At 37.8% G+C, this 14,267-nt stretch overlaps 1 protein-coding gene across 1 annotated transcript; it reads right to left on the reverse strand.

Annotated features, from left to right (window-relative positions):
• Positions 1 to 4,978: 4,978 nt before the first annotated feature.
• Positions 4,979 to 5,791, reverse strand: LOC148720930 (uncharacterized; the record flags this gene model as incomplete). The annotated part of the gene is made up of 1 exon (XM_088739094.1): positions 4,979 to 5,791. A coding segment is annotated over one exon (813 nt), but the record flags the coding sequence as incomplete, so codon positions are not given.
• Between the last annotated feature and the right edge of the window lie 8,476 nt (positions 5,792 to 14,267).

Genomic DNA, 14,267 nt, shown 5'->3' on the forward strand with positions numbered 1-14,267 from the left:
TCACTTTTTACTCGTTTAAGAAACGTCACAGACAAATTTGTCTGTTGTGTCAAAAAGCTTATTTTCGTCGCTTTAACTTGTCTGGTATATCACGTATGAAAATGGAATAAGAGGCAAATTTATATAAACACCTGGAACATTGTTATTGTTTTCTATGTGCGACAAACTATCCCTTATTACTTAGCCCACGGCGAGGCGCTCATTATCAACGCTTCAGTACGACGTACCGCAATGCTGATAACGAGAACCAGCTCGTAAGCTGACTTAGTTTTATTGACAGGTTAGGGTGTCAATCAAATGTTCATACAACAGTAATGATAATAATAATAAAGAATTTATCTAAAGAGGGTTAACACTTGATAACCAAAGGCTAATAACTTTGCGGCCCTCGGAAAATAAATTTACTAACTATGAATACATGTCATTTGTGTAAAGTTGAAGCTTGAATCGTTATCAGCCTAAGCAAGCTAAAAATAAAGAAACTAAAACAGCCGGTTATGGTCAATTTTATTTCATACGCATTCTTAAAGTTTGTTTAACATACACAAGCAACGGAACCTCTTTACATATCTAAAAGCATTACGGAAATTTTTCTGATAAGAAACAAATCCGAGACTAAACGTCGACCAATGCAACTCGTTTGGCAATATGGCATCAATGGTAAGCCTCTTTCTTTAAGTTAGGAAAAAAACGTTGAAATTAAAAAAACTCTGTCTAACAACTCTTTGAAGTTTTATCGAATACTTTTCTATTGCTAAAAGAAGATTATACATGAAAGTAAAATGTATGCATATCTTTCTTCAATTGTGCCTTGCCGTATTCATGATCATTGGTAGCTAGCTAGCACGAACAATACTCTTGAAAAGATATGATTAGTGATTCTATTGCCTTTCTTTCAGTTGTTTCCGTTAAAAGAAAGCTATGTAGTGGACACAACAAGCCATTTTGTTTTAATAATTACTCGATTAGAAGTGACAGCCCCACAGGGCTTTGCGCTACAGAAATCAGTAGTATTGTTCCATGATTGACATTAATAAACATAAAAAGCATAAGATGCACGATATTCGCAGTAGATAGCGCTATTTAAGCAATAGCGAAAATCAGACCTGAAAAAAATCAGGCCTGTACGGGATTCGAACCACTGACCCCTGCGATACTAGTGCAGCGCTCTACCAATTGAGCTAACAAGCCAACTGGTAGCAGGCCGTTAAGTTGATTCGTAATAAACCCGTGAAAGTGATAAATGAGATACAATGAAATATATGAAGTTCATATATTTTGTACTGCGGTATTAGATACATATGATGCACGATCCTCGCAGTAGATAGCGCTATGCTTGTTAGCTCAATTGGTAGAGCGCTGCACTAGTATCGCAGAGGTCAGTGGTTCGAATCCCGTACAGGCCTGATTTTTTTCAGGTCTGATTTTCGCTATTGCATAAATAGCGCTATCTACTGCGAGGATCGTGCATCATATGTATCTAATACCGCAGTACAAAATATATGAACTTCATATATTTCATTGTATCTCATAAAAAGCATAAATTGATGGGGGAAGTATTCACAACACAAAAAAACATAAATTAACAAATGAAATATTCCCAACAGACTATGTACAAACCTCGAACAACAATATTATTTGAGCTTCTTATCTCTTACTATCTAATAAAATTTATAATAGAGTTCGGATATAACACGCGCTGTCATTGGTTGAAAGGGCGCGCTAAATTCAGAATAAAGAAAATGGAGTCGAAGCTGTCACTCCATCTGCCAATTTTTAACATTGCGGACCAAATCTCGAATTTTTTTCTCGGGTTTTTATTCGACTCAGATGTCCTTTACGACCTATATAGAAGACGAAAGCTATTAGCGTCGATCGATTTAGAGGATGCTGTCAATGATAGTGCCACCTACCTGTTAACTGAACTCAGTGAGGTTTCCGATGAAGTTAGTCATGAAAACAATGAGAGCTGAAGGGAAGACTCTTTTTGAAGGGGAACAAGGATAAGAGAATTGTCAAGAAACGCTGTGATGGATAGGAGAGTGTTAACTGCTGCTGATTCTTGTTGAGGCCCACCTTCCAAAGAGTGGGAGCTTAGCAGTTCTCCACACGTTTTCGCCTGTGCTCCACCTCTAGTGAATTTGTTGTCGATATTGTTCCGTATTTAACCTACATGTGGATGATGGCGATAATTTTCAAGCTAGAAGGTTCGTGGATATTCTGGAGTCCTACAATCTCAGGCAACATGTCACGGAAGCCACTCATATTAGCAGTCATATTCTTGATCTTGCGATTACCAAATCCAAATGACGCATTTTATACTGATAGTTTAATTTTTGACCCCGTGATCTCAGATCTTTCTGCTGTAAAAATTAAACTGCTTCTACAGAAACCTCAGTCCAGGAAGGAAACTAGGAACTATCGAAAACTACGTTCAATTGACTATGATGCCCTATGTGATGACATTAATAATTCCGCTTTAATTAAAGAACCATCTTATCACTTAGACATCTTGGTGTATCAATATGATAATGTGCTGCGCTTGTTGTTAGACCGACATGCACCTATCAAGCAACGTGTGGTTACAGTTCGTCCATCAGCACCCTGGTATTCAACTGAGATTGCTCAAAATAAGCGCATTAGAAGAAAACTAGAAAGAAAGTGGCGTTCTACCCTACTTCCAAGTGATCGCGAACTACACGTTCACTAATGCAGTGTTGTTAACAATTTAATAGACTCAGCGAAATCATCTTATTACACCACCGTTATCAGTGATTTCTCAGGTGATCAGAGGATGTTATTTAAAACTGTTAACAAATTACTTCAGAAACAGAAAGTACAACACTATCCTTCCTGTTTTCCTGATTCCATCAGCCTCGCGGATGCATTCAACAATTTTTTCATCAGTAAAATTGACAAGATACACAATGCGTTTATAGAGAGAGTTCCTGAGAATGACCTCAGTTCATCTCATACTATTGACAGACCTATGTGAGATGTGCAGATTCACAACTTTTAGTAAGTTACTTTGGATATGGTAAAGAAATTAGCTGCGAAGACATTAAAAAAATCATGTGACTTCGATCCACTTCCAGCATCTGTTCTAAAAACATGCTTTCCCATCATCCTACCCTCACTAACCTCGCCTATTATAAACTTTTCCCTCAAGAATGGTGTGATGCCATGTGCTTTGAAAGTTGCTCACGGTATTAGAATCGCTTCTCAAGAAACAAGATGCTGATTTTTGAGCAATTAAAAATTTTCCGCCCAATCTCAAATCTAACATTTGTGTCCAAGCTAATAGAGAAGGCTGTTGCTTTGCAATTGAATGACCATATACTGAGGCAACATCTTGACGTGACATTTCAGTCCGCATATAAAGCCATTTCATAGTACTGAAAAGGCCCTCGTTAGAGTTCAAAATGATATTCTCACCGCTATTGATAACAATAACACTGCTATTCTACTTTTACTTGACCTATCTGCTGCCTCTGATACTGTAGATCATTCCATCTTATTATGAAGGTTATCTCGTCGTTTTGGGATCAAAGGAACCTGGCTAAGATCTCATTTAACATCACGAAAACAGTTTGTTAATGTGAATAAGGCAAATCCTCTTAACGTCTCTTAGAACGCGGCGTCCCACAGGAATCAGTCCTTGGCCCTCTTTTATACCTACTATATACCTCTCCTCTTGCTTACCTTATTAAGCGTTACAACTTAGAGTATCATTTCTACGCTGACAACACTCAGCTCTATGTGGCATTTAAAACTGACTGTCTTGATAAAATGGTAGATTGTAAAACTACTATCGAGCAATGTGTCCGTGATATAGATAACTGGATGGTTATCAACAAGCTTAAACTAAATCAAGACAAAACTGAAGTTGTTTTCATCAGCTCAAGGTATCGTCCCAGACCTCCTTTAGACTCTCTTCAAATTGGCAACGTGACAGTTGTACCATCATCCTCAGCTCGTAATCTCGGCGTCGTCTTTGATAAATGTTTTAACTTTAAGGACCACATAAAATCAATTTGCAAGTCTTCTCATTATCACATAAGAAATCGCCAAAATCAGAAAGTACATTGAGTAGGAGAGTTTTAAAATTGTTGTTCATGCCTTTGTTACTGCAGCGAAATTGGAATAGCTGCAATTATCTGCTTTATGGTCTTCCACAACATCTAATTTCAAGATTGCAATCCATTCAAAACACAGCAGCTCGAGTTGTTACACGTACTAGGAAATTTGATCATATAACCCCCCTCCTCAAACAGCTTCACTGGCTACCTGTCCGTTACCGTATATCTTTTAAAATTCTCCCACTGGTCTACAAAGCTCTCAACGGAATAGCGCCTTCCTACATCAGTGAATTACTAAAGCACCACACCTCTGAACGGAAATAAGATCGTCCTCTCAACACCTTTTGGCGACCCCGAAAGCTAGACTGAAAACATATGGAGAGAGAGCGTTTGCGGCACCGAGACTATGGAACTCGATCCCACTTGAACTAAGATCCAGTAGTTCGATAGACATTTTTAAACGACATTTAAAAACATCTTTATAAACAAGCTTTTTGACCCTTTTAATTTTTAGATGATTTTTAACTTATTGATGTAAAGCGCCATGGACAAATAGTGGAGTGTGCGCTTTATAAATACTTTATTATTATTATTATTATTATTATATTATTATTATTATTATTATTATTATTATTATTATTATTATTATTATCCGACAGTTGTAAACACTTATGTTTGTCATAAGATCATACACAGACTGGGGCGATAAACGTGGCTCAGGCTGCGCGTAGGAATAGAATCTTCCTAAACTTTGAAAACGTAAATAAATAAATCAATAAAAATTAAATTATAAAATACATATATATATATATATATATATATATATATCTAATAATCTGATAAATACAAGAAACTTAGTTACGAAAAGTCTCTAAAAGTTATATAAGTGAGCTCCTTAGCTATCTGGTGATAATTTTAAAAGTTCTTGAAATGTTCAAGGTGTTCGAAAGGACAGCTTTCTGCATTTTTCTTAGGATCACCTCTCCCCGGCCTCCGAATAGCTCTATCATAGACACGTCCACATTTCTCGACCATCCACCCAGGGCATCAATGATGATATTATGTTGTTTGATGGTGTATCCTGGATACTGCTGAGCCATCTCCCACCTCAAAGGACCATACTTTGCAGTCTTCTCCTCGGTCTTCGTCAGCCGGTTGTCTATCCACGGGCACGACATCTCCACAGCTATCACCTCTTTCTTCTTGACGTCAATGAAACGCGCATCTACTCTGTTCTGCTTCACAAAACTGCGCTCCGCATACACTGGAATATCCCAGAAGGCCTTGGCCTCCTGGGACTCATAGACTGGTTTAGGATCTACGGACGAGTACCAGGGGGGGACCGCATCTATCAGTTCCAAATCCCTCAGCTTCTCGAAAAACAAGACCTTGAGGGCCGCATCGTGTCTCGACAAGTACTTTTTTTGCGCGAGAGCCGGGCAGCCGGGCAGGACACGGGGAAGGCTCTCGTGTGCTTTGTTACACATCCTACACATAATATCATTGACCTGTGTTGTTCTCACTTTCATCGCTGTATACAGCTTTGTTGGTGTAAGCTGCTCGTCTAACTCTACAATCCGCGCAATAGTGTGCGAGGGTACCTCCGTCCAGCTCCTCAGCCAATCCCAACACCCCCTTTGATTCAGGTTGTCGTCTTCCCACCTGGCCGAGAGGAACTTTTCTTGCCACCTCTCCTCTTGGATCTTTTGTTGGCGTTATTATTATTATTATTATTCGTTTCCTTCTTCTTGTACAGAGGTTGTATGTTCTTGGAACAAGAAATATTTCGTCGAAAACAGCGCATGCCGAGCGACGATAACTAAATTTTCTTTAAATAAACACATAAAGACTTCCTCACCAACGTTTACTCATTTAAAGTGCGTCAAAAAACTGTTGGGTGCCTTAGAGATGAAGAAGCAATAATAGGAAAAAATGGAGACAGCTGAAATATCAGTATTTTAACAGTGCGATAAACAATCGCTCGGATACGAAACTATTTTAATATATTCGAATTAATTTACATCTAAATGATATGATAAATTTGGAGATTGTTACGAGTTCAATTTTTTCTTAGACCAAGTTATTTAGCTTCGCAATTGCAGTTTGTTGAGGCGGCTAATGGTTCAAGTCTTAACTTCACACAAATAAGATGAAAACTTGATTAGCACCCACATTGATGGAAGTTCATTCAGGTGAAGCGACCAAAATATGAATGAATTCGCCGGCATCGAGAGTGAAACGTACATACATCTTTGATACTATCATTATTTCCAAATTATTGTCAACTATATCTTCTCAGGTAGAAAATTCACCTTTAACTGAGTAGAGAAGATGGAGTGTTACGTTCAATTTCGGACAATATTCATATGAACTGACTCCATTAGGAGCACATCGACAACTCTCCTTTTACACACACACAAAAAAGGGAGATATTATTACTTAACAAAGGTGTTTTCTGAACCTGTTTGCTTAATCTCTAGGTATCTCAGGCTGAATCAGAATGACGGACACAGTCATTGCTATCATTATTTCAGTACTGGATAAAGCAACTCTTTCTTCTCAGTACGCGAACTGTCTAAGAAGGGTAGATGGTAAATAAATTGCATAAAGTATGTTTCTTTGCCACGGAAAATTTTATTGTGGTTTTTTTCTTCCCATTGAACAAATTCACTCAAGAAAGTTTAGGCAAATGATCTGGTATCAAAACAAAACCATTGATACTTAACATTTTCTGAAAGGATATTTTGAATAAAATTTTTACAGAAGACAACAGTATTTCTTTAAGACAAAAAAGGGTCGTTTCCTGTAGGCTAATTTTAACTGTTTGTGACAAGAGACTATTTTGTTTCCACAGCACCTGCCCAGCCACGACCAATTTACTTTCTTAATAACATCTACCTTAAAAATCTTCCTCAATAGAGGTCCTTTTCCTTATAGAGGCCTTATACGAACTGCTTGCTCTGTCAAAAGATCTGTCTATTTTTCTTCTGAGATGTACGTGATGTAATCCTGTTTTTGTCATCACCCTTGTCACTAGCGTTTACTCTTTAAAATGCGGCCGCGAAATCCTTTTAACTAAGAAACTGCCACTTCTTTTGGCTTTCATTGATGTTCCTTGTATTTAGTATACATTATCTAATCAAAAGAGACAATTTGTGAGTTAAAAGCAATTTGTGACGTTTTAATTAGCTTCATCATTTTAAAACCCCAGAAAAAAAAGCCCGTCATTTTTCAAGTAAAACTGAACAAATTCAAATTTATTACTGCTTCATTCGTTTTGACCGGCTCGTATCGCAATATGACATTAACGTCAATTGCTTTATTTTAGAAGGAAGAAGGAATCAAAACTGTTTTACCGTTAAGAAACAGATTCATCAATCAGATCTCCTTTACTACAACTTTAAGCGCAACGTTAACAAGAAAGTTAAACAAGACGGCAAAATCCACTGACTAAAAGTCTGGTTAGCTTTCCTTTACCATGCATAAATGCGTATCTTCGTTTCATTAATGTACTGTTGTATTTATGGCGAGTGTCGTTGCTTGAAAAACATTCTTAAGATGTAGTTCTAGTGTTTTCGTTCGCTTTCTTTCGTGATAAGCTTAAGAAATAAAATATACCAATAACTGCCTGAGTATCTTATAATATCATAAAATAATATAATATGAAAAGCTTTGTGTGGGAAGCGATTGAGAAAACTACTGATGTAAGAGAGAGCACAGACAACGGATGCAACCCAAAACAGAACTACAATAGCTTATATGCGCTTCAAAGTTACTCTTCGTTTGCATCTCAACCCCAACAACAGGGCGATAATTCTGTCCACGCTTATGACCGTCAAAGTAAACAAAGACACTCCGCATAACACATAGCTTGTTATGTATATATGTGAATCATGTGTGAATCGGAAAATGATCCGGTTCTCAAGAGTGCAGAAAATCAAAAAAGGTAGAGAGGCGGGTCGACAAGACCAACCAAGAGATCAGTTGTTGCTAGGCAAGATTCCTTGTGCAAGGCAACAAGGATAAGAGAATTGCCGAGAAATGCTGTGGGCAGGAGAATGAGCACCACTAAGAAAGGGGGATAAACTCAAGTCACCCTCACCTTCTGTTATATTACTGGTCACCAAAATTCATCAGTTTATCAGCAAGGCACTGGTACATTAAGAAAAAGTTATGGGATCCACAACTCCAGGTATCCTTTGCACAGCGAATTTGTTCAAGCTATCTTTCCTCCCAATGTGCTAACAAAATCTGTTGACGGCGGATAACAGGAAGATGCTTGTGAACGGCACCTAGGATAAGAGAATTGCTAAGAAAAGCTGTGAAGGAGAGGCGAATGTTGACAGCAGACAAAAAAATTGATTACTGTTGTAATCCACCTATCAACGAAGGGGAACCGTGATGACTGGTCATAAAATCTTAGCTGCGTTCCACCTTGTGTCAGTTTTTGGTTACGTTCATCTGACAATCCAGCCTAAAAAACTGCCGTCTCCAAGTTTTCGGCTTTAGTTGCAGCAAGGAATGTATTGTCTTACCTGAGCCTGCTGCACCATAAGTACTTCTCGCTCCAGAAATTTCCTCTAGGATGTTATTGTTTTATAAAAAACGGTAGCGGTAGTTTTGTATTTTAACAATGGCATGCACCACATATTGTGAACCGGTTCTAGGAATTTTCGTATTCACGTGCAAAAAGTGAAAAAAAAAAAAAAAAGTTATCAGCAAACCTCGAGCAACGATGACATATTCAACGAGCGTTCTCAAATAATAATCGTGGCTCAGCTTTGAAGTATCAATTCGAGTATAACTAGGAGAGGATCTAATTCCATGGACAGCAAAGCGCTTGTCTGATTGTCTGCTTTATTGCCTCTCTTACTTCACTAATCCTCCAGCAGTAAAGAAACGGGTTTCATGTTGTTTTCAAGAACATGAGGACAACTGCTTCGTCCCGAGCGACGATTATGTATGATTATATTTTACTTTGAGCGACCACAACTGCCACTATAAAGAATGGTGCATAGCAAACAATTAACGCCAACTGCAGCCACTGTGCACTGTACACAGCCTTTTTGCATGGTGCCATGCAAGAGCCCTTATACGAACTGCTTACTCTGTCAAAAGACATGTCTGTTTTTCTTCTAAGATGTGTGATGGAACCCTGCTTTGGTCATTAGCCTTTTCACCAACGTTTACTCTTTAAACATGCAGCCGCGAAATCTTTTTAAATGGGAAACATGCCAATTCTTTTTTAGCGTTCAATGATCTTTCTTGTATTTACATTATCAAATAAAAGGAAACGATTTGTAAGTTAAAAGCAATATTGTGACGTTTTAATTAGCTTCAGCCTTCTAAAGGCCCCAGAATAAAGGCCGGTCATTTTTCCATTTAAGCTGAACAAATTTAAATTTAGTACTGTCTCATTAGTTTTGACCGGCTGGTATTGCAATATGACGTTCACGTCATGTGCTCCATTGTTTTACCGTCAAGAAAAAAATTCATCAATCAGATCTCCTTCACCACAACTTTAAGTGGTTAGACAAGACGGCAAAGTCCAACGAAAAGGCTCGTTAGCTTTTCATTACCATGCATGAATTCATATCATCGTTTCTTTTATGTACTGTTGTGTTTATGGTGAGTGCCATCGCTTGAAAAACATTAATACGTGGTTCTAGTGTTTTCGTTCGCTTTTTTTAAAAAATACGAATAAAAACTTGCTCAATGAATAACTTGTGCCTCATATAGTATCATAAAATAATATAATTTGAAAAGCTCTGTGTAGGAAGCGACTGAGACAACTGCTGATGTAAGAGAGAGCACAGACAAGGGATGCAACCCAAAACGGAGCTACAATATCACATATGCGCTTTAAAGTCACTAGATTCGTTTGTATCTCAACCCCAACAACAGGGCGATAATTCTTTCCACGCTTGTGGCCGTTAAAGTAAATAAAGACACTTTGCATAACACATAGCCTGCTATGCATGTATGTGAATCATGTGTGAATCGGAAAAGAATCCAGCTTTCAAGAGTGCAGGAAATTAAAAAGGTAGAGCGGCTAGTTAAGTACCCTGGTCCCAGAGGTTCTCCTCTCTCTAAAAAAAATAGGATAAATCTCTTCTCCCTAAAAAAATCGGCGCCAAGCACCGACAACGAGCTGCGAAGCAGCGAGCAGTCGAGAGAACCTCTGGTGGAGATCGTTGAGAACCTCACTTTGGTGCATTCAGCTGATGATCGTGGCGATCTGATTGGCTGTTTTTTTTCGATACCAGTGATTGGCCAGTGAAAAAATATGTGGGGGAGGGTGTAGTATTCCGATATCGTACCGAGGGACCGGACAGTTGGTAGCTTTTGCATTGCCAATATTATACACGGGAGTGTGGCAAGTATCACACCACAAGATCGCATTGCTCCACGAGACTTGTAAACATGCTTTAAAAGAAGACAAATTTCAGTATATTTATCATCAGAACATGGTGTTATCGGAACGTTATTTTGACACAATAGGTCATTTGAATCTGGAGAATCGTTTTCCAGAGATAGATCAACTCGCAAATGAACAAAACGACGCTTTGTTTGCTTTGCTTAATCGTAAAGATGTGTTCGCCATCTTGCCAACTGGTTACGGCAAGTCCATCATTTTCAACTTAGAGAGAAGAGAACCTCTGGGACTAGGGTAAAACCTGTTACAAGAGTGTCGACAATGTAACAGAAATCATCAAGTTTAATTCGAATGTTCTCACCTCTGCTCGTGCACAACTTCGTTTTCGATCCCTCGAATCGCAGAAATAATCAACATCCAAAGCTGAAAAAGGATCTTCTATGTCATTGTTATTTTGCACACAAAGTTTTCTTTTGCTCTTTGGAGCTGCAGGAAAGGTACACGCTTTTTTCCTTGCATTCTTTATGCCATGATTATCAACCGGGTAGTCTTTGGCGCACCTCTTCTCGCGTTGTATGTCAATGCTTTCCCATACAGATTCCTTATAGTCTAGTCGAAGTCTTTCAAGTTCTTGTAGTTGTTCTAGGAGTTTTTAATATTTCAAAACAGTTCTATAGCATTTCTGACATAAAACCTGAGATAATTCCTTCGTGTCTTGAACGTCTGAAGCAACCACAGTCCGAAAGATGTCGAGACATTCTTTATTCTTGTCGGAGAAAATATTATACTGTGAACGGCCAGTGATCTTTATGTTTTCTCCACAGACTCTGCAAAAATCGTTTTGATCGAGTGCTGAAGCGCTTGACAGGAGTGTAATTAGTTCTATTCATAAATACACCGTGGAAATGTAAAGGTGAAAGTTAATTTAAATTTCTTTGTCGATACACGGTGGAGACCTGTCGCACGTGTAGCAGTATTTTAACAGATAGTAATTTCAAAACATTGGCGCTCCCTCTAGAGTAGTTTCATATGTAACGACACATTCACGAAAGTCCCCGACCCTAAGTTTTTTTGTTTGATACTGACGTTTCCTATTGGCTGTTGAAAAGTGATAGATTTGATCAGCTGTCAAAACAGCTGAATACACCAAAGTGAGGTTCTCCACGGTCTCCACCAGAAGTTCTCTCTACTGCTCGCTGCTTCGCAGCTCGTTGTCGGGGCTTGGCGCCGATTTTTTCGGGGAGAAGAGTTTTATCCTATTTTATTCGAGAGAAGAGAACCTAAGGGACCAGGGTACTAGTTAATAGTACCAACCAACAGATCAGTTGTTGCCAGACAACGATACAAGAGTTTGGACGGCGGATAAAGAGAAGACTCTTTGTGAAGAGCATCAAGGATAAGAAAATTGCCAAGAAACGCTGTGATGGAGAGGAGAATGTTAACTGCTGCAAGAGAAACTAATTCTTGTCGAAGTTCACCCGCCATAGAAGGGGAGCATAGCAGTTCTCGAAATGTTTTTGCCTGTGTGCTGCCTCTGTAATTTGTTGTGGACATTGTTCTGTGCTTGTTTCCTGACAATGACAAGGCAAAAGTAGCGTACTAGACCCTAATCTGATCCAATTAGTTTTCTTCCAATGTCTTGTTCACAATAAGAAGAGAAATATACTTTCATATCAGGTAACTTTCATGTAAAAGGAAAGTTATTGAATTTTTCTTGCTGGAGGGCAAACAATCCCTCTCTATTTGATAGGGTGCTTTTAAAATTTCCATGTCATCTGCTTGAAGTTCAAACTTGAATATTATCAAACTCGGTAAACTAGAAAAAAAAAAAAAAAGAAAAGCTGACGATTTTACTGGGTCTATGAAAAATCTGGACTCGTACAATCTCCGAAAGCATTAAACTATTGAAATTGAAATTTTAATCAGAGATGCCAGCTTACTTTAAAATATTTCTTTTAAATTTCTAATGAACACAGTTTTGCAGCTAACAAAAATGGTCTATTATCAAGCAAGCTGCACGCTATTCAATCTTGTCGTTGTCATTATCTGAACCATTAATAAATTTCCCTTATATTACGACATACTACTACTGAAGTGAAAAACAATTTATCATTCCCAGGAAGAAATCAAAAGATAGATTAGCTGGTTCTACCTTTCATCAGCAACATTCACCTCAAGACTTCCTCTAATGCGTTGACTCTTTAAAAATGCGCCCACGACATGGCTTTCAAATGACAATGATGACGATCCCTTTTCTTTTTTACAGTTCATAATTTACCTTACGTTTCTCATTTATGATAAGAGAAGACAACTCGTGACTAAAAATAATTTTGTAACACCTTATTCTGGTTTATTTTTTAAATGTCTCATAATAAAGGCGGCGGTCTATTTTGCGCCACAATTACGTGTTTGTCTAATCGGTTAAGTTTAATTTAGGAATAGATTAGCATCTACAGTCAAACTTAGAGACATCTATGATTGTATTGTTGTTTTACATCTTATTTGAACTCGGTCTCCACAGGCAGAAAATCATTCATAGCTGAGCGAAGAGGATAAAGTACTGCATTTAATTTCGGAAAATGGAGAGATTTTGAACTAACTGTACAAAAAGCGGGGATTGTAAATTTTATCATATACACACTTACACATTGTGACTAGTATTATTATCCAACTGTGCTTCGTAGAGTACAAATAACGCCCAAAACGAGAACAAATATCTCTCGGTATTTGTACTCCAGAAAACCGGTTAGAAAATTTCCACGAAATTAGCCCGTACTGAAATAACAATTTGGCGCGTTGGATAATAAATCTCTTATTAGACGTTTCGTTGTGTAGTATGGCTGAGTATTTTTAATCGTTGCCTTAATATGGTTTAAAGAGGAATTAACATTAGAGTAAAATGTATGCCTATCTCTCTTCGATTATGACTAGATATAATCATGATAAAGTTAGAATTAGTAGCACGAAAAATACTTCCTAAAGAAAGTCCAAAATCAGAATTCCTCACCACCGTCTAAGCATTTAAAATGCATCAGAAAATTCTATGTTGTGTCAAAAAATGCCCGCAACCTGCGAGGTACCTCAGTTAAGAAAAAGACACTAAAAGGTAAATATGGAGGCATCTGCCATTAAACTTTCACCTCCAGGATCCTAATCAAGAGTTCATGTCATTATCAGCCTCAGCAAGCTTAATAAATAATGTAAACTGGAGATTTTACTCGGTCTTAGATAAATAAAGGAATTTTTGACAATCTTCGAACGCATCAAACTATTCAAATTCAAATTTTGATTACAGCTGCGAACATATTTGAAAATATTTAAGTTTACCTTAGTAGTTAATTGCGCTTTGCAGTTTTTCTCTCATCGTTAAAAATTACGCCAGCAAACCGTTTTCTACATTTTTTTTTTATTCTTTGTTTATTCTCCTCCTTTAGCCAGCGAATTGTTGGATTCTCTGGTGTGATTACCCATTCTCTCTTGAGCAGTTACATCCTAATGCTTTTGTGAACAAAAATTTATCAACCGCGTTCGAAATTACAAAAATAGCCGAAGGCTTATCTGATTCTAACTTCGTCAGCAGCATTTATCTCAGGACTTCCTCACATGCGTTTACTCTTTAAGAATGCGTGTACGAAATTTCTTTTAAGTAACATACTTGACAATTCCTTTTGTTTTTTGGAGTTTCCATTTTATTCCATATGCTCACTTACAAATTGCTAACATTAGTCAGGCAATATTATACATCTCTAAAATTCTTAAACATTATGGACTATGTACAGACTTCCACCAACAATTTTTTCGTAAGTTTCTTA

Source organism: Stylophora pistillata, chromosome 11, assembly GCF_964205215.1.
Source record: "Stylophora pistillata chromosome 11, jaStyPist1.2, whole genome shotgun sequence".
Taxonomy (NCBI): Eukaryota; Metazoa; Cnidaria; class Anthozoa; order Scleractinia; family Pocilloporidae; genus Stylophora; species Stylophora pistillata.